General features: G+C 35.1%; 1 protein-coding gene across 2 annotated transcripts; it reads left to right on the top strand.

Annotated features, from left to right (window-relative positions):
- Window positions 1–2717: 2717 nt before the first annotated feature.
- On the top strand, window positions 2718–19026 carry Bm7288 (uncharacterized protein; the record flags this gene model as incomplete). 2 transcript variants are annotated; one of them, XM_043077493.1, is made up of 26 exons in its annotated part: window positions 2718–2879; window positions 6066–6237; window positions 8177–8415; window positions 8553–8779; window positions 8880–9033; window positions 9251–9379; window positions 9532–9706; window positions 9802–9907; window positions 10063–10152; window positions 10336–10516; window positions 10670–10815; window positions 10902–11046; window positions 11310–11630; window positions 11732–11920; window positions 12322–12544; window positions 12785–12982; window positions 13430–13755; window positions 15644–15747; window positions 16064–16229; window positions 16408–16477; window positions 16702–16874; window positions 17308–17486; window positions 17690–17888; window positions 18000–18239; window positions 18296–18502; window positions 18856–19026. In XM_043077493.1, 26 exons carry the CDS (start codon window positions 2718–2720, stop codon window positions 19024–19026), a joined length of 4692 nt encoding a protein of 1563 aa, XP_042933427.1. The 2 variants fall into 2 exon arrangements, with proteins under 2 accessions (XP_042933427.1, XP_042933428.1); XM_043077494.1 differs by having other exon boundaries at window positions 13400–13755.
- Window positions 19027–20348: the final 1322 nt, after the last annotated feature.

Genomic DNA, 20348 nt, shown 5'->3' with positions numbered 1-20348 from the left:
GGCTTTATAATACTTTTGAATTTCAGATCGTTATAGTTGTGTTACTACTATTTCTGGTTTTTCGGTTTCATAATATTTTTGAATTTCAGATCATGACAGTTATAGTGCTAGTATTTCTGATTGCCGTATATTCACCCTGTGAACATCTTTATTGATAATGGGACTAAATATCATACAGTATATTGCATTTCATATTTATTGGATATTCTTGCCATTAAGACGACGAGAAAATGGATTGTTTCATGAATTATGTGCTGTATAATAGTACTGAACAACCGATTAGAATTCTTTGTTATTATGGATCTGTTCTGGCAAATTTTCCTTTTTGACAATATTCGGAAGTTATGGATGTATTTTTTCCGAATATTTAAATCTTTCATAGGAATGACGAGTAAGTTTTTCTCTTAACTATAAACAGAACTGATGATGCTATCTTGGTGGATGTCGTCTGGTAAAGAAAAACTAATGAATATGCAGTTTACTTTTTTGGTCAAGTCAAATCTTCTCTTTGTGATGTTACAATTTATCTTAAATGTTTTTGCAAATTGAAAGTACAGTTCTACTTTTTTTTTTCCATTTTAGCTTATTATTTGATCAAGATTTAAGGAACATATAGTCTCTCAGTAATATTGTTATATAACTGTAAGTCCTGAAATTTCAGTAATCAAAGTCGATAAAAAAAAAATCTGTTATCCCGGAGTTTTTTTTAAGATTGTAACAGTTGTTGTTAAGTTTCCGGTTTGATACGGATAGTAGACATATATGCGTTTGATGCTCGTGCAGTGAGATTAGATTAATTTTAGAAGCTAAATTTTGTACAATTCGTTTTCACTACATTTGTTTCTTTTCCTCTAATTTCATTCTAAGAATAATATTATAAGTAATCTAGATTTAGATGGGAACATTGCTTACATTTGTAACCCAGAAAGAATTATTTTCATTGTCTAAATTGGAAGTTATATTATTTCGACGTGTTTTATGAAATCTATATTAATTTGCTCAAAATGACATCTTATGACTTTCTTAAGTTATTTATGGAACTCAAGAAGTCTTTCTTTTTTTCCCAATATGTGCAGTTCCATCTTATCTTAATGCTTAGTTTTTATAAACTGGCAGTGCTCTAATTCTCTTGTAATCTAAAAAAGCTTTATATTTTCATCGAGAATTTTAATTTTTAGTGAACATAAATATGTTACAACAGAAGCATAAATATGAGCGAATTTTATTTTTAGAATATGAATTAAAAATGGAATTATACGGTCCCTGCAAATGGGATAGATGTTTATCAAGTTGCAGTAGGACTCTTTCTAATCATTAATGTCCTTCCCAGAGACTTAATGTCCCACTTTTATGTTCTCCTTTCTGCATGATAGAGTTGCTCCTTTCAACACATTATAAACTATTTCGTTGATAATTCAAAGAGAAAATTTCTACAATTATACGGTCCCCTGCTAAGCATCCCTAACGACAGGTGTATGTGTGTGTGTGTGTGTATGCACGTGGATGACTCATAGCTGCTCTCCGTCATCATCATATCATTTGTTGTGCGTGCAGTGGAGGCGGTTGGGAGGGTGTGTGTGTGTCGGTAGTTGCCTGTTGGCGGACGAGCCAAGCGGGAGGTTCATGGCGCGTCCTTCCCGGGGAGAGAGACTGCTGTGGATACGAGGGACGGTCCCCCACTCTCAGCGATGGAAATTTTGTTGAGATGATGTTTCGTGCTGTGAGTCGCACTAATGTATCGCCTCTTCTCTCCTCACTCCGCACACTGTCTCTACAAACCGTATGGCGCGCTACTCTCTCCTCCGATTTCATTGTCTTTCCTCGCGACATTTGTTGTGTTGCCTGCTACGCACCCTTTGTCTGTCATCCCTCTCGCTATTTATTAAAGTCTCGTCGCAATCGATCGATTGAGAGCGCCCCGCCTTCCTCCAATGCATACAAGGTACACTTCCTCCATGTCTGTGTGCACATTCGATGGATTGCGTCTCTTCGGGAGGGCGCTCCCTTCCCCGGACATTGCCGCCGGCAGCAGTTATAGACACACTCTTCGCGGTTACTTTTGGCATACTCACATATACACACACACACACACACACATATATACACATACACAGACACACACATACATGTATGCTGCAGCACATTGCAGCGGGAGACCGACGATATCGTCAAATATTGAGCGTTTTGGTTGTCGTAGTAGTCGTATTTCTGCCGTTGAATTTGTTCTGAGAGAGAGAAGGAGGAAGTAAAATGGAAAGTTTGGAGAAGCCCTACTTCCCCGCCATATCGCGGAGGATGTTTTATTTATGACGTGTGTAGGCATATTTGGCGTTTCATGAGACACGATTAATATTACGCTATTTTCTAAATTCATGCAGTTGTATTGTTATATTGCCGAAAGGTCCGGGAGTGATGTTGTTCGTCTGATTTCAGTTCGTTATAATAATAGGTTGAACGGTGCCTGAAGGTGTAGTAGTAGCAGCAGCTGCTGCTGTTGCTACCCACCCGATACACGGTTGCGAGCCGCCAAGGAAGTTTATCTAAATTTATTGCATAAGCAAGCAGCAGCAACTGTATTTAACGGCGGTACTGGTCGCGTTATATTCCGCTACCACTACTATTATTACTACGAAAAGCACCATTAGTAGCCTATTTGGATTTGGCCTAAACAGGATAGAAGGAAAGGAGCGGTAGCAATAATACATAACATCGCAATAATGGCAACAACGAGTAAGCTGTCATTTCGGGCAAGAAATTTGGATGCGACGAAATCAATGCCCGTATATTGCGCTGATGAATTACCCGACCTGGCTGAATGTACACCGATCAATCGGGCAGTGGCACAAATGCCAACGGGTATGGAAAAAGATGAAGAAAATGTAGGTGCCCTCTTCCTCTCCCACATCAAACACTTCCATGCTACTTTTATTGCTTCAAAGAGTTGTCTGATTTTCTCTCCCTCTTGTACTATTTTCTAGTGCGCTTGTTAGCTTAGCAATTGCCGTATAGATAATCCAACATCTCTTCCTTTTCCCTCTGCTCAGTTAACAGCGATTAACTAACTGTTCTCTTACAACAGTTAAATTCGAACATTTTGCAACAACCAATAATCTCGCCTATTTTTTTCTGTTTTACTGTCTGTTGTCATTTCTTTTTCATGACATCTAATAGTTTTGTAGGTCCTGTAAAATGAGGAATTTTAAAATTCTCTGTCACTAACTGTTAGAATTGCTACGAAATTATTTATTGGGTCTTGGAGATTTATCATTATCATAAAAATGATTTATGACACTTTTATCTTCTTTTCTTGAACAGGAATGTAAGTCATCTGGCTGGTCTTCGAAGAGAACGGCGGAAAGATTAAAGAAACATTTAACATAATAGCTCTTTAGAGGAATTCACATCTTAAAGTCAGTTGCGTTTGGTAGATTGACTAACCTATACAATATTGTAGAGTTAATTTTAGAAGTTACTGGAACTTCCTAGGATTTTTATGGATTTTCTAAAGACAAATTGTTTACGGATTTTATTATATAGCAAGCATCGACGGGGATGGCGAGAGTGTATAAGTGAAATAGTTTGAGGATTTTTGTAGTGAGTTTTTTGAGAGTGTCTAGTGTAAAATATTCTTACCGTGTAGTATTTGATATCATTGTTTATCGCATGAAGCTGGTTTTCCAGGATTTACTTTACACCACTATTGAAGGACTTCTCTACATAACATTAATCAGAAAATAGCAGTAAAGGAAATTGGAAGTTTTATTTTTTTTCCTCCAAAAAAATCATTAATATTGTGTCTTACATTATTCTCAAGCTTCTTTCATCTACTCCAAATTGTAATGCTAGTACAATAATTGCTTTCGTTTTTTTCTACCACTGGAATCCCATTGTCATGCAGTATAAATAGATGGTATTTTCAATATGTTTAAAGTCTGAAGGATAGCTTTTTTCGAACGAATGATATATTACGTTGTTATTATACTGTTTTAACTTTAGAGACAGCTTCATTAATCTTCAATTCATTTTTTATTAGATAGAAGGATTTTTAACTTTTGCATGTTAATCCCTAAACAATTTTAACAGATGACGTTTTGTAGCAAAATTCTCGTATTTGAAAATTCTTTTGCGGAAGGCATTTCACAGTGTCAAATTAATCATTCGTAAACTGTTTGCATATTGTTCCATACTATGACAGATGTCGGAAGAAGACTCTAGTTTCCCCGATTTTGGGTCATTTTTAATACCACTTTAATATCACCTGTTCTTACCGGCACCATTTTTTATTAGGTAATGATGATGTAATGTGGATTGCAATCTGGTAGGCATGGGAGATTTCTCCTTGCATTGCGGTAGAAGTGTACTCCACATCAAAGTTGCGGCTGTTTTGATGTGAAATACACGTCTGCCGCAATACAATCAAAAATCCCTCATGTTTATTAGATTAGATTTGCAATCAAATTACTGTTGAAGATTCCTTTTAAAAAATGTGATAGCTGCAGTTTGCATCTTTGTATTCATCAGACCTTTTAATTTCATTTGAGCAATTCGTGCTCCATTTTCCCGTTATTTTGTGATTTGGAGACACTTTTTTCTTTGTTTTTTTTAAAATTGGATTGATTGATTCAATTTTAATTTCGGGTCTTTTTGTTTAACACTAGTTCAGTCCTCGGTTTTCATTTAAGTTGGTAAAAATATCTTCGACTATATATTTCAGTCAATCTGAAATCTGTACCAGTAGTAGAGAGTGTAGTAATATGGTTTATAGGTTAATATTTTGCAGTATTAGCAGTGGGTAACTTTTGTTGCAGTACATCTGTTCCTGATTTTTCCTTTTCTTCAACCATCTGTTTGCTTACTGGGCCATCCAGATTGCCTTCGATCTTTTATGCATAAGTATCGTAGTGTGTAGAACTTAAGAGTAGATGAAATTATGAGAGATCAAAGAGAACAGAATGGGCGAGGTATGATATAGAGGGGACAAGGAGCGCATAGATACGTCGGTCACAAATGGTTGTGTTTAGAGGTCAGCCATCACCTGATGCTGATGGTAATCAGGAATGCTGTAATAATGCAAGGTCGATTGTAAAAGCCCGATATCAACAGCAACAATTATAGCATTAGAGAATAAAATATTTCAAAATAGAAGTATTTTGTGCTCTTGATTACATTCAGTAATGAATTTATTGAAGTAAGGTAGAATAAGACTCTGAGTCAGCAGCTGAGATTTAATGCGGTGATACTTTCAAAATAACGTCGAACACAAGTCGGGAGGAAAATTGCCAAAATAGTTTTGGCATAACTAGAAATTCAGTTGTAGGTACCGCTCATGTTAATAAAATATTTCTAGTATTTTCCACTTTACATAAACTTTTTTAAGCAACTGAAGTTCATTTTAGGACTGTCTCTAACAGTTTAGAAAGTCAGATTGTAGTGATGATGATGACTCATGGCTTATTAAATATAATCATGTTTTCCGAGGACTTCCAATTAATGTTATTAAACTGTTGGTGGTTTAGAATTCTTTTTACTAACGAGCATGTATTTCCTTTTTAACATATATAAGTGTTCCTGCCGTTCGACATGTGGGATTGCAGTGGAGATTAAGCTGAGTTTGTTTTATATTGCTCGTTAATGTCTCAACATGTGTGGTTTTTTGAAATTTCGTTAAATTTTTTTTTATGTAGTACTTAGTTTACCATGACCAACTTTAATCTTTAGCCGTGACAATTATTAGTTCCAACAATCATTTTTGAACTTCTTATTCGTTTAATTTTTAGGTATAATGTTTTGTTGCTTTTACTGTTTATATCAGTAGAATCCTGTCTAAAAAATAGGGTGGATGCTTTATTTTTTTGCTGCAGACATGTTTAGAATGAAACGCATTTCTGAAGTGTAAATTTCAGTATATCTTAAGGGTTGTTTTATGATTCGTTTGTTCAGAGTAGTTGAGAGTTTCGTTCGCTCTTCCGGAAATTTTTGCAGTAATTTTTTGTTTTCAAGTTTTATTACCTATATTTCTTATTGTCAGATTGGATTCTGAATTTTGACGTTAGTCTCAATTCTAGGAGTCTCATTTGCAAGAGGCAATCCTTGCGCAGCAGGCCAGTACATCGGGTATTGCTGTAGAAAATCATGTCATACCAACGCCAAAAGTTTTTACTGTCGATTGCGGATACTATGATGCATTATATCCAGTACAACCAGCACCATCTATCAATCAGCTCATCAAAGTACAAGGTACGAATGTTTCGGCTCTATCATTTTTCCTATTCTTTAATTTCGTTGTGTACTTTTGCCCGTCTCCTCAGTTGGAAATTTCAATTTCAGAACTTTTCAAATTTTTGATGCATGAACTGTGCCTTTGCTTTGCATTGGTACATTCTATGCTCAGTATTTGGTAATGAAAGTACATACAATAAGCAAATACAAAAGAACCTTTTTTTTACTATGCACTTTAGTTTCTGTCTGGGAAAAGCTTAGGAGAAAGATGGGTTCAAATTCTGTTTGGTAACGAATTTATGATCAGCTAATAAAAACTGAAAGCATTTCGTTCTCCGAAGAAAAAGAAATGGAAAGGTTTTAGCATTTTCTTTGCCTTAGAGGAGTTTCTTCATGGGATAGGAGGAAAGGTCTTACTGAGAATTAGCGAATCCTAGTCTTTTCCACTTTTCAGGTAAATTTAGTTCAAGTTTCTAAATCTCTTTTTCGGCCCTTGCTTCTTTATGAATTCAGATTTACATGAATTGAATTTTGTCTGAAAACATCTTGGCAGTACCATATTGCTGTTATATTTATGTTTTCATCTCTACTTAAAATATTTTTCTCTAAATAAACTCGGCATTTCTTTCAGCTCCCAAGATTCTTTTTGGTCTGAAATAAGAAGTGATTTTAAGGAGAAAACTAAATTCTCTTAGCCAGACGTAGTTTTTTTTTTGTAACATAGTTTCGTGTCCTTTTTGAATACCGAAGTGAATAAGCGCCAACAGACTAATTTACGTGACACGATAGGACGTATAGTTGGTGAATTCCATACATTAGATGTAATGTTTGTACAGTTATTAAATAATATATTTCGTAAGATTTTGCTGGATTATATTCTATAGTGAAAATGGTGGACAAATTTTCGTGGTTCCTTGATTATTAATGAATGAACTCAATCATAAAAATTTTTTCGGGCATCTCTTATCAGATCGATCGTTAATCTCATTAATTTTAATTTGATTGAAGTTTTTTGAAGATTAAAGGCTGAGATTTCTTACTATAACCTTTCATAAAGTTTTTGCTGATTCCTAAAAGGGGAATGTAGTACAGTGGACATTTTTGAATCTCTCATGAGTGGGAAGTGCATGATTTAAGCCTAACGCGTAAGAAAATGAGCTGTACTGTTTCGGTAGGATTCCTACTTGAAGAAGCCTGGTCTAAGTCAGATTTCTAAGTAGATTGTGAATAACCCTTTCAAACTTTTAGGGTAATGTATTACTACTGGAGTTAAGGACTGATTTGAAAAGTGTGAACTCTAGGTGGTGGGTGTGAAGTATAACCGAAGAAACATCAATACATATGCTTTTATCTTCATTTGGCGGAAGCAACGTTAGTTTGGTGTTTGCTGTAGAGGTTATTAGTGAATCATAATTTTAATGAAAAAAATCATTAGCGAGCAAAAATGAATTTTGCGGCGGTGAAAAACTTTATGTTGAAAAAATTACTTTTTCGGTCCGGATCCAATCATATGAAACAAGGTACAACATTAATTTTTCCCAAGGTTCCCACATGTTGTGGAAAGAGAATGTTTCACAACTGTCGTTAAGTAAGAACTAAATTTCCCCAAGTGCGAGTTTTTTGTAAATGCCCTACTTGTTGCATATAAAAAATTCATTCGTGATTGTATTAATTTATATAGAGCTTGTACTTATCTCCTGATATTGACTATTTAGGCAATTAGCTATTGCCTGACATAATTGTTAATATTTGATTCTGTCTTTTGATCTGGTCAAATCTTCATTTGTCCAAATCCGAAACTATTTTCATCATTTCCAGGAAGAGAACATCAAATTAAGCGAAACATGTTATCTATCTATGAATTTCACTTCCCAAATCTTTCCTTTTGAAAGGACTATTGTTTTTTTTTTTTTTTTTTGGACATTAATCAGCTCATACTAACCGGTGCTGTTTACAGCTTCATTATCGCTTGGAAACGAAGAGCCTGATTATGATATCGATAGCGAGGATGAAACATGGTTGGCTGAACGTGGCGGATTTACTGCAGAGAGTGATTTCGAAAAGATGATGGAATTGCTGGAAGGTGCCAGCAGCGGTTTGCAAATATGTCAGCCTAACGAGGCGCGGTCATTGCTCAAAGATTTCGAAACAGATCTCGTTGATGATGTTTATGATTACTGGTTACAAAAACGCAAGGCTAGTTTTTCCTTCAGATCTTGGAATAATCAAAACTATAAATCGGAAAGCAGAATTTTGTGGTTTCACTTGTCATTTGTGTTAATACAGTGCTTGAAAGCAAACACAATTTTTTGTGAAATTGTAATATATTTTAGGATGCAGCAGCATCGCATAAGATTGCCTCATTGATACCACGGGTAAAAACGGATGCACGCCGAGATGCTTCGGGTTCAGATATTGCTTATGTTGCTTTTCGGCGGCGTTTAGAAAGAATGCAGACTAGAAAAAATCGTAAAAATGATGAAGATTCATATGAAAAGATACTGAAACTTGGCCACGATCTAAGCAGGGTTGTCATCCTCTTCGATATGCTTAGGCGAAGGTAAACAAACATCAGATTTTTGTCATACTGTATTTCCAAAATTCTAAGCGGATTTTTATGGAATCCAAATTTTATGAATTGGACTTATAAATAATTTCAGGGAACACACCAAACAGACTGTCATAGGGCTAGATGACAAAATCTGCAAATGTCGATGGACTGTTTGTGACTTCAGTTGTGTTCTGTACAACCATATATTGTCTAAAGTGAAATTAGAACGAAATGCGACGATGAGTCCTACGGAGGAGTCGCAGGTTAGCATTTAGTGTCTTATATTCCAGGAATACACTTTCCTTGACAGTAGTGCATGTTGCGAAATAATTGCTAATTGCGTTTTGGCGCATTTTGTCAAAGAAACGTGAGAATTTGATTTTGTTATACTTTGGCGCATTTTGTCAAAGAAACGTGAGAATTTGATTTTGTTATACTCATCAGTCGTGTTCTTATGGATTTGATGTTTTCATTTCTCAGGATGAATTGCCAAGCAGTATATCACCAACAAAAATCAAAGGGCAGAAGCGGAAACGACATTCCAGAACCTCAATAGCTGACACGGATAAAGATCTAGTCAGTCGGGCGTGGTTGAAAAGAAACGCAGAGGTAGGATTAATATCTGATTTGAGAATAAAAGTAATTCAAGGATTCAGAAATCTAAGTTGTTAGTGCGAGAAATGAATTCATTGCAGTAGGTAATGTTCAAAAATTACTAAGTAATGTAATTAAATGACAGTGATAGTTATTTAAAAGTTCAGTTGTGGAATAAGCCAGCAACTGCTGCGAATGTACTGAATGCCGGTGCATCTCCAAGCACGGTTTCAACAGGTGATGCGGAACGTAACGCAGAAGCAGCATTGGATGGCCGATACACATTTAAGAGACGACGTGGATGCATATATCGGTCCAGTTTATTCTCGAATCCACCGGAAGGTAGAGATTATAAACTTTCGTTGCTTTTGATATGATTGTCTTTTTCTTATTTTGTCTTTTAAAAAAGTTTTTTTTTTTTTTTTTTTTTTTTACAGTTCCAAAGATTAGTCCAGCAGAACGTTTCTATCGAACATTTATGCCATCTGCGAATGGTGTACGTTGTATTGGTTACGCAAGGCGAAGAATGGGACGAGGTGGAAGGTTTGTGTATTTTTCGGCAGGCTTTTCATGTTGGAACTTGTATTTGGTGATTCGAGTCATTCTGCTTCGTCAATATCTAGAGACATATTCTATAAGTAGAGATAAATGTAGAGCTTAAATTGATGAGATCAAATGATTGATAAAAATATTCTTAGAATTATATTCGATCGTGTTCTGCTTTCTGCTCCTTCAACGTCACAGTCCGCTCCGGATCCACCTTTCAGTTCAGTTATCGATACCACAAAGTTAGTTTTTTTTTTTAAAAAAAATGCTTGTAATAATGTTTTCGAAATATTAACGTGAATATGCTTGACTTTAATTTTATGAGCATTTAAAAATCATGCAATTATAAAGTGCTCGAAACTGTGCAATCGAGTTTTTGATTACACTTTGGTATATAGATTGTAGCATAAATTTTCTATATTTAGGAGTTATCAATGTAAACTGGTGGATGTTGATAAGTATGATAATGATTCTTCGGATTCTGATGAGAATCGTAAAAATTGGAATGATGAAGATGAGCGAGAATACAGGAGGCAAGAAGAGCTTTATGCGAGGCGAATTTTTGACATATCTGATACCAGTTCCACACAGAAACTTCAAAGTGGCGTAAGTATTTACAAATTAAGGATGAGATTTCAAAATTTATTAAAATTACATTGAAGGATTTTTATCATAAACTTTGATTAGGAAATTTGATTAGATTCATATTGGAATTGATTAGTCACATACGTCTTAATCATAAGTCATTTTATTTTGTAGGTGGGTCGAGATGGTACGTCGTCGCGAGGTACCGGTGAACAGGTAGTGGTGCTTGGTGAAGATAACGACGGGTCAGCTTCGGGTATTGGACAAAATGTCATGTCAGTCAATGGTGTTCGGGAACCAGATCGTCTGCGGGTTGTTAAGTGAGTACTGCTTTATGTTTTTGTCAAAAAATTGATGGATTTTCACAGTTTTTTCATAATCGGAAATGAGATTTGTGTCTCTTAAGTTTGCAACAAAATGGGCCGCCATTAAACGTTGGTGCAAGATCGGTCAGTGACTGCGGCCTGCAGCCCGTTTTGCTGACTGCATCTGTTGCTGGGAAAGTGGAAAAAGTGGCACCATTACTGAATGCATCGTCTGTAAATTATCAAGTAAGCAATCCTTGACACCATTGCCCATCTTTTAGTAGTTTAAAAAGAGAAAGATAAAGAATACAATGTAGATCATAGCATATTAAATAACAAATGGTTTATCAGTATTACGTAGACAAAATTTAGCCAATTATGACTTTAATAAGAACATCAGGGTTTCCTACATCTTCATTGCTTTTTTTTTTTTTTTTTTTCAGTTTGTATAAGGGATTATTTAGATGCCTGGAATAAAACTCGGTTTACCTTTGTTAAAAAATTTGCAGCAAAAACGGGTACATGATCATTCCTTACGCATTTCGTCACAAATGTCGTTATCATCCGAAACTAGCGAATCATCCCCGGTTTTTTACACGCATCTCCCGCCACCGCTACCTCCATCAACGAGGTTGCTGGCGACGGGAGAGCAGGCGGTACATCGTCCTCCTCGAACGTTTGAATTTGTCAACAGTTCTGGTATGTTGAATCAAGCTCAAACATTGATTGTAACTACGACGCAACCACCAAGGCAGGATCATCTGGAACGACAAATTTTGGCTGTACCATCTCAGGAAGTTATCATAAGTGGGCAAAATATTAGGCCACGAGTAAGTTCAAGAATCGGTTTAATGACTTAAATATAAATGGGTCAGGAGGAATTCGGTGTGTGGGATTTATTAGACATGACCATTCTTTATCCTTATTGTAGGCAGGTGGAAGGCGGAGGTCGTTTGCTTCTTCAAGCGTTTCACAGTTGTCATCCCTTCCGCGCCCGGAAATGAATCTGCAGCGTTTAAATACTTCTGGTTTTCATGCAGATATCGTAGCGCAAGCTACGCATTGCGTTGATACTAAACGACTTGAACTCGCGATAAAAGGTTCCGGAGCGCGCATTAAGGTCTGATTATTATCTCGTATTCAAGAGATTTTGTGAATTCTATTAAGTTGTTTAAGCAAATTAATTAGCCGTTTTGCAAGAAAACCCAAATTTTATCTCGAAGGAAGCCAGAATCTGTATTTTGTTGGTTTATGCCGAAAAAAAAGTGATACTAAACGATTTGAAGTTGTAAAAAGTTTTGGAGTCTGCATTAAGAATGAAATTGCGATGTTGAATGTTATCACATTACATTGCAGTGGCAATTTGGCTGGTTTATAGTACAAAATGCATGTGTATGAAAACATGGCTTTAAAATCCCGAAATTTACAAAAGTTTTGATATATGGTTAAACAGAAATTTTTTACTTTGAACTATACAGTTTCCTCAGTAATTAAATTACTGACTTTGACAGTATTTTACAGCCCTCCCCGATGATTGCTCATTCGCTTTTACAATCCTGTCCACCGGAAACAAAGACGCTTCGAGATCTTTTATTGGGAAGCGGGTTATCGAATACAAAAACAGCGTTAAGTAATGCGGCGGTCATGCCAACGGTTACCAGAGCATATACTGTCCCACAATATGTACCTGTAGTTGGTGACACTCATCGTTATGTACCATTCACTAATGTGGTTACGACTACTTGTAAGTTCTTTTTCCTTGAAATGGATTTTTTCGGGTTTCACGTGCATGAAAGTTTTTGGGCTGTGATTAGTAAAAGAACAATACGTTGGTTTACATCTGCTGATTTATTTACGTGGCTTTAGTATTGTCAAGTAGTTTTATTATCAAACTCTGGAATGGTAGGGTTGCATTTCATTTTCGTGCATATTTCAACCCAAATTTTTGATTTGAATGTTGTATTGGTTTATTTTTGTTTTGCAGCTTATTATGTGCCAGTAACAGATGTTTCCTCACCGGGCAGCGAAAGCATGTCACCACCAACACCGCATGCTATGTCACCGGCAGTACAGAATCAGTCAGCGCGGAATTATTTCGGAGTGACTGAGCCAAAAATCCAAACACCTGTTGCGGTAGTGAGCGCTCGACCATCTCTGAATGGAACTCAGGTTGATGCAAGACGTTGGTTATTTGATATTTTTAAGACGTCGGGCAGTTTTGTTCTTGAAGTTAATTCAAAAATAGCAGTTGCAATTCAGTTAGGAAATTTATTAATTTGTGATTGTTGAAGCATCTTTGGTTGAAAATAGATGTTGATCTGTACTGTACTGGTAACCTGAAAGTTTTTGGTTCGTCTTCATCCAGGTGTATGTTGGTATAGAAGGCATAGCACCTCAGTAACAGACGACATATTAAATGCATGTTGACTTAGTTGCAAGCAACGTAATTTGTACTTGTTTTAAGTTGATCCGCAACATATCTTTACTCTTAGTAACACTTCCAAGTGTTTGGAAGTGTTACCACTTACAATACATATGTGAACAAAGGCAATGACTTCTTTTGTTAGTATTAAGCCATTTTTATGAAATCATTTTGCAGCGTTTCTGACGAGAAAAAGAGATCTTACAGGTGGCGGCAGTACAATAAACAAAACAAATGGTGGCAATCGCGAGCGTGAAACCTTCAGTTCTCCGCAGGTCGGAATTGAGTTGCAATCACACCAGGCTAAATGCCGTGTTGGTAGTGCTTCATCGCCTTTAAATGCAATGTTAGCTGCCGAAAAACCTGCTGAGGGGAATGCTGTTAACCGAAACGGAGGAAATTCAGCAGCTGCCGCCGCAACGACACCTGCAGTTGCGGAAAAAATGTACCCAGAACCAACGGAGGCTGGAGAAAATACTTTAAGCAACAAAGTTACGAATAACCATCGTGATATTGCTGCATGTCATGGAATGGTCAATTATGTCATTAATTGATTTTCATGCTTTCGTATTGATGAGTATTAGATTCATTGACTACCTGCATTTACCTCTTTTTCCTCAAGTTTGAGTGGGGTATTAGATTGCAGGTGGGTTCTGTTGTCCAGTTCTGATAAATTTAATTTTTGAGATTATAAGTTTTTTTGTCTTCCCGTAAGTGTTCTAGGAAATTAAATGATTAGTTCTCCAGAATTAGGTCGGACAGGAAGTTTTCCCAAATTCTTATATTTGTCAATCCAATGTCCTGGCAACCTTTGCGTTTCTCGAGATATTCTATGAACTTATAGGATACAAAATGTGTTTTGTGAGAATGGGGAGATGATTATTTGGCACTGTATAAGATTGAACGTTATTGCGGGTTAGATTATAAAATGATTTAGCTGTATAGGTATATGGCTGTCATGACGTTTGTAAGGTGAAAATTAAAAGGGACTGGAAAGTTAGTAAAGTTTAAGGCCGTTTTTTTGACAGCTTGCTGCGAGGAATAGCTGCTTGTATTTCCAAAAAAAAAATTTGTTTCTTTGTACAAATAAAAAGTTATGTACATCTTTGCGATGCTTATGTCTGTAAAAATAGTGTCATAATTTGATGTGAGTTGTTGGAAAAATCTCTGTGAAACTTGTGTCACTTTTTGCTGACGATTTTATGCTCTGTTAAAACGTTGAAGTGCGTAAGCGTGCAATGTTGGAATAACTGGATAGTAGTTTAATCAAATTTTGATGCTGGATTAGGTGTTGATTTGATTTTAATCGTCGGCTCCAATTTTTGTTTATTTTTTGTTTCCCAGAAAAATACAGAAGGGGTTTCATGTACGCTCAAATACGTGTATGTAATTTTCTTCATTAGTAAAAGAAAACAAGCCTGAAGTATTGTGTATTGTAAATTCGTTTGTTTCATGGATATGTATGTCTCTGAGAGGACGCTCATTATTTGCTGCTGCGCTACTGTGAAATAGTTGGGAAAAGTTAAAATCGTAAAACAGTGCAAGTTTTTTTGGATTTCTAGGGATTAAAGAATAATGAGTTATTGCGGAGTTGGCATATTTTTGTTATTTTTAAAATTGAATTAATTTAGCTATTTCACGGGGTGGTTTTTCCTTCAGTGCTAGCATATTTATATTTTTTCTACACTCATGTCAGTGGTCTCAGTGTTTTCCTTGTTTCATTTATTTTCTGATTGAAAAACTCAATGTGTATAAGTTGCCCTGTCCCAAATCAATTCATTCATATAACTGCTGTTACATTAACCATTACTGTCAGCATCACATCGTACTTTCTATGATTTCCTGCTGTTATTATTATTCCCACTACGAAATCGTTGCTTTTTCTCTTCTAAGGAAATGTAAAAAAGAATTCACAATGTAACGGCTGTTTGCCATTAATTATTCACATTTCATGGAAGCACACATTTCGTAGGTTATTTCTTTTCCGTTGTTTGTTTTTCTCTATTATTTCTTGCTTGAAAAGTTAAAACATGGCGTATTTGCAAAACATAAAAGAAAGAAGGTAGGAGGAGAAGGATAGTTTGAATTCATCCTCTTGAAGGTAAAATTAGGATCAATTGTACGGATAAGGAATTGTTCATAAATGAGTAGTTTCACAAGTACGGCTTTAAATGCTGGGTTTTACTTTTACGAGTCAACGGTCAGTAGAATATGCTTGGTATGTAGAGGTATACCGTCCTGAATATGAATGAAGAGGTGATGGAAGCACTCCAGTTCTTTTATAGATTTAAATTATTTCCGTTTGGGTTCATTGGGGATAGTGCATGGCTTGGTTCGGTTTCTGCGGGTTGTGGCTATTGATATGGTAAGGTGGGAGTGGGGTTATTGTGGTGATTCAACGGTCTCCAATAATTTTCGTAGGTTGTCATTCCGTGGAAATTTCCAAACGCCGAGGAAGCGTATCGTGTCGCGGTGTGGTTTGCTTCTCCCCTTGCTACAATGGTTGCATTGTGGGTCCAGGCAATGTGAGACAGCGCTTCTATTTCATTTCGATTTGGTGTTAAATTCAAAACATTTCTAAGAGATGTGAGGTTAGGAGTTGTGCACTTTATCAGGAATGGGTTGAGTTAATATTTTAGACATAATTCAATTTCAATCTTCTTTCGTTGAAGTGCTGGAGAAAACTCATCCCTTTTGGTTGAATTTGTCTGCTTTTGAAATGTAGTCTTACTTTAAGTAAGGTAACTGGAAAGAAAAGTATATTGGGAAATACATGAAGAAGCTTTCGATGTGTATCAACTAGGTAGATATGTCCGCTGTTTATCATTAATACTATTTCAGTACCTTACTAGTCGTAATGATACGAGTTGGGAATCACGTTGTTATCCAGAAAATGGGAGGTGAACATTTACGCGTGTGTAAAATATCGCGAAAAACTAAAATTTTGATCGAAAAATTACGATTTGAAATTGATGGCGCAATTGATCAACCGTTCGGACTGTTTGAGGTAATTTTCGTGAATAGTGCTGCCCGACTTCATGGGTAGTTATTAGTACTAAATTTTTTTTTAGTACTAAATTTTCATTGGTGATATTAGTTATGGTATTTTAAATTCACATACTCGAACTGGTTTGTGCACTATAGTATATCCGTTTGATTAATATACTTTAATTCATACTGTTTAGGTTTCTGCGGGAAAATTGACACGTGTTACACCAGAAAGTGTTACGGATATTGCTGCTACATTCGATTTTGGTATATCCTACATGACATTCCATATATTAGATTTGAGAACAATTTTATTGCTCACTTGGCTAGTAATGCTTAAAAAAAAAATAATTTCGCAGATATTTTATGGATTATTTTTCGGATTGCTATTATTGTTTAATTTACTGCAGCCTTTTTCGTTTCCTTCTCTATAAACCTCCCATTCATTACAAAATTTGCTAATGTGTATTTAGGTCCTGTAATATTTTCAGATACAGTTGGCACAAGTTCATCATCCAAATTAAATGGTATCAGTAGCACAACGAATAATAGACGATCATCAGCAGAAGAAGCAAGTAGCGATAATGCAGCACAAACAAGGCAGAAAGTGACGCAGGATGAAATAATCAAAATGAAAGATACAGGCGTACCAGCGGAGCAGTTGGTAATGTTAGTGCATTATTGAATATTTGCTCAAAAAACAGAAGCTTGGATGGCAACCACTGGCAGGCATATTGAATATTTATTCAAATTATTCATTTATTAGCATAAATTATACGAAACTTTAACAACTTATTTTTTGGAAAAATGGGCAGATAAAGAATATTTTAAACCTAAATTGACTTTTTTACATATTTTGTACGTTAAATGTGGATGTTTTTTAAAATCTAGATCTGAGCTTTTTCGGATTTTAAATTAAGAAGTTTATAACAGGTATAGAGAGGTGAATAGTCACCACTTGTTATCTTATGCTTATTTTGGCTGAATGTTTCAAATTTAAAATAGTATTCATACAGTATGTCTAACTTTAATATTTATACTCCTCCATTTTAATCTTCTTTCCGATACTGTTAGATTTTACAGAAAAGAATTTATAGATAGCAAAATTGGTCGATGGTAGTGCATCATTTTCCGAACGCACGGTGTATTCACAAAACAAATATATCAATAAGAAAGCAAAGAAGCATTCAGATCACGTTTATCTTTTAAAGCCGACTCTACGCTTAATCGCTGAATCTTACTATAAGAAAGATCCTGAAAGAGTCGCACATCTAAGGTATGGTTTTGTTTTACTTAGGCCATAATTAACTGAGAATTTATAATGAATAAGCTCAGGGTGCACAGTTGATAACGCCGTTTTTATTGGAAAAAGATTACTCTGTATCAAAACATGGCAGTGGTATTATCATACATTACTTGTCATTGGATGCAGGTGGTGTTCTTCATAAGTGATTGATATGAGTTATATTTCATTTTCAGAATCGATTTGTTATCTCATCTGTTGGCTCTTAGTGGCATACACTACGGTTCACGTTGTGTTGTCTTTGAACAATGTTTGGGTTTGCTAACGTCAGCCGTGTTAACACGTTTGGGTGGGTCAGGTGCTTGTATCCATCTACATCGTGGAAATATAGCACAAGCGATTCCGTGTGTTGATAGTATGGATTTTGATAAAGAGGTTTACTTTTGTGATTTGTAAGTTTCGGAATTCTTTGTTGGAAATTAAGGTTTTGCGAACGGGTTTACTGGTTAGTTTTTCGGGATTCAAGATATTTCAGTTACTTTTCAGATTAGTTCCGTATTTTTGCCATTGTGCATATCCAGTTTGTTGGAAAAATCTATGGAGGAAACTGAAGAACCTATGAATTTTGATGCAAAAGAATTTGTCACAGTGGCAGCCTGCGATAAAAATCAGGAAGCAGTAATTGGAGTGGATGGAGAAGAAAGTTTGTTTAAGAAGGATGAAGAAACAGAAAAATACCAGAAGAAAAACGATGAGGATACTGCATATAATGATGATGGCGAGAAGGCAAGTTTTTATCTCGAGATTACTTGATATGAGATTTGAAATTTAATTTTTTTCAGGATGAATCAGCAGTTACTGATAGCTCGCTAGAAAGAAGAGCTGAAAGACAGCGCTTGCAAAGACATGCTTGGCATTTAATGCAAAATGGTGAAATTGAAATATTATTTATTGCTAGTAAAAATATCAATCCGGTGGAAATTCTGGAAAAAACATGGTCATTTTTGCGTTTATCATCAACAATTGTTATTTATTGTCCAATCGCTGAGGTAAATAATTTTTTGCCAAATACGCTCAATAACAGCTGAAAAACTGAGGGAGTCATTCGTTTACAGATGTTATAGTAACTTTATTTCTTATCGACAACATTATGTAAATTACTTGCATATCGCTGTTTTCTTCGTTTTATCCATGTTCATTAATGCTCCCTTCGTTTATTTCATACAATTAAATTTTCATTTCTTGACATGCCAGTTATTGTTCATCCTTGATGCGCTTGATGTATTACATGCATGCAAGTGTTCATCAGCTAACTTGTTTATTAGTTTGAAAACTTCGCCAAAGTTCTTAATGTTGTTTCTGGATTTGAAATTTATTAATTCAAGTATTTTTTCTCCTTCAGCCACTATATTCCGCATATCACTGGTTGAAAGCAAAGCATGCGGTACAAGTACACGTTGTGGATGCTTTTTATCGTAGTCATCAAATCATACAAGATCGTTCTCATCCGATTATGCAACAATTTATCACCGGTGGTGTTATTCTTTCTGCAATTAAAGTGGAACAGAGATGATCATTTTTTGATTGGAATTTGTTAAATTTTATTGTAAAATTTAAAAATTTTTAAAATTGTTTCTTACCTCAGCATATGTCATTCCGATGAAGTTTATTTTAACTACCCGAAGATAAATTGAGTTGAAAAAGACATATCGAATTATCTTTACTTCAGTATTTCGTGCCTGTTGTGTTGAAACAAATTTGTTGATAATTAAAATGGTTTCATGAATGAAAATGGTCAGAACACAACCTGAAGAAAGATAGTAATAAACTTTCACAAAATTGGTTTCATTCATATTACTCAACGAAAAATTCCGAAGAATCAAAAACTATGAGAATAAATATAATCCTATTTTCAAAATTCTCTTCTAAAATTTGTGAGAACTAGTGAGGATCTTTCAATTCAAACTATTGCTTAGTTTTAGTAATTAATCAACCAAAGAAGCCTCTTTTAGGATGGAATTGTTTGACTTTTAATGAGAGCAAAGTCTGTGTCTTTCCAAATTCTTTGAGGATTTATTCTTTTCTTTTTTTTCACCAAAAATCTTAATTTTTTTCTCGTTACTCTCTATCACTTGATGCTGTGGATTTTCGCTTTGCAAATAACTGGATACTTTGAACAGTATTCGTGAACTAGAGGTTTCGGAAATGTCTAAATTCTTGCTCTCCTTCCTTTTATGTCATTATAACATTAAAAGTGGAAGTTATTCAATCAAAGGAGCCTGTTTCAGGAAACAATTGTTTGACTTTTAATGAAGTTGAAGTCTCCGTTTGAATCATTATTTGAAAAAATTACAAAATTCGAAATTTATTTACCTATTTTTTTTTCGTCAAAATTTCTTTAATTTTCTCATTTTTATAATCAGATTTTGTCAAATTCGTATGTAGCTACAGATTTTTAGCTAAAAAAAAAAAAAAAAAAGAATTTTTATTTTAACAAAAACAAGAAAGTAAGAATAAGTGGATGTTCTCATATTATGTTTGGTTTAATTCATGAAAGGATTTAACTCTTCCTAATATTTTATAATTTAAAATGACATTTTTTTTTCTTTTAGAAGTTCTAACTTAAATACATTGACTGTTCGATTGTACGTTTATTAAGGTTTGAAAATAAAAGAAGAAATAGCTTAGACTTTTTTAAACTTTTTAATCATTTCATCTCTTTTATAATGTTACCTACCTGATCTATAAGATCCATAAAAATGATCTAAAAGCTTTGATATTCATGCTTGTTTCTATAAATATAAATAATCTAATCAAATTATATGAGTAAAATGTATACTTCTTTTCTGTCTTTTTACAATAAATGAATTGAAGGAATAATGGACGAAATAGATT

The sequence above is a fragment of the Brugia malayi genome (assembly GCF_000002995.4).
Source record: "Brugia malayi strain FR3 genome assembly, contig: Bm_v4_Chr1_scaffold_001, whole genome shotgun sequence".
Taxonomy (NCBI): Eukaryota; Metazoa; Nematoda; class Chromadorea; order Rhabditida; family Onchocercidae; genus Brugia; species Brugia malayi.
This window is presented reverse-complemented; position numbering and strand designations above follow the sequence as displayed.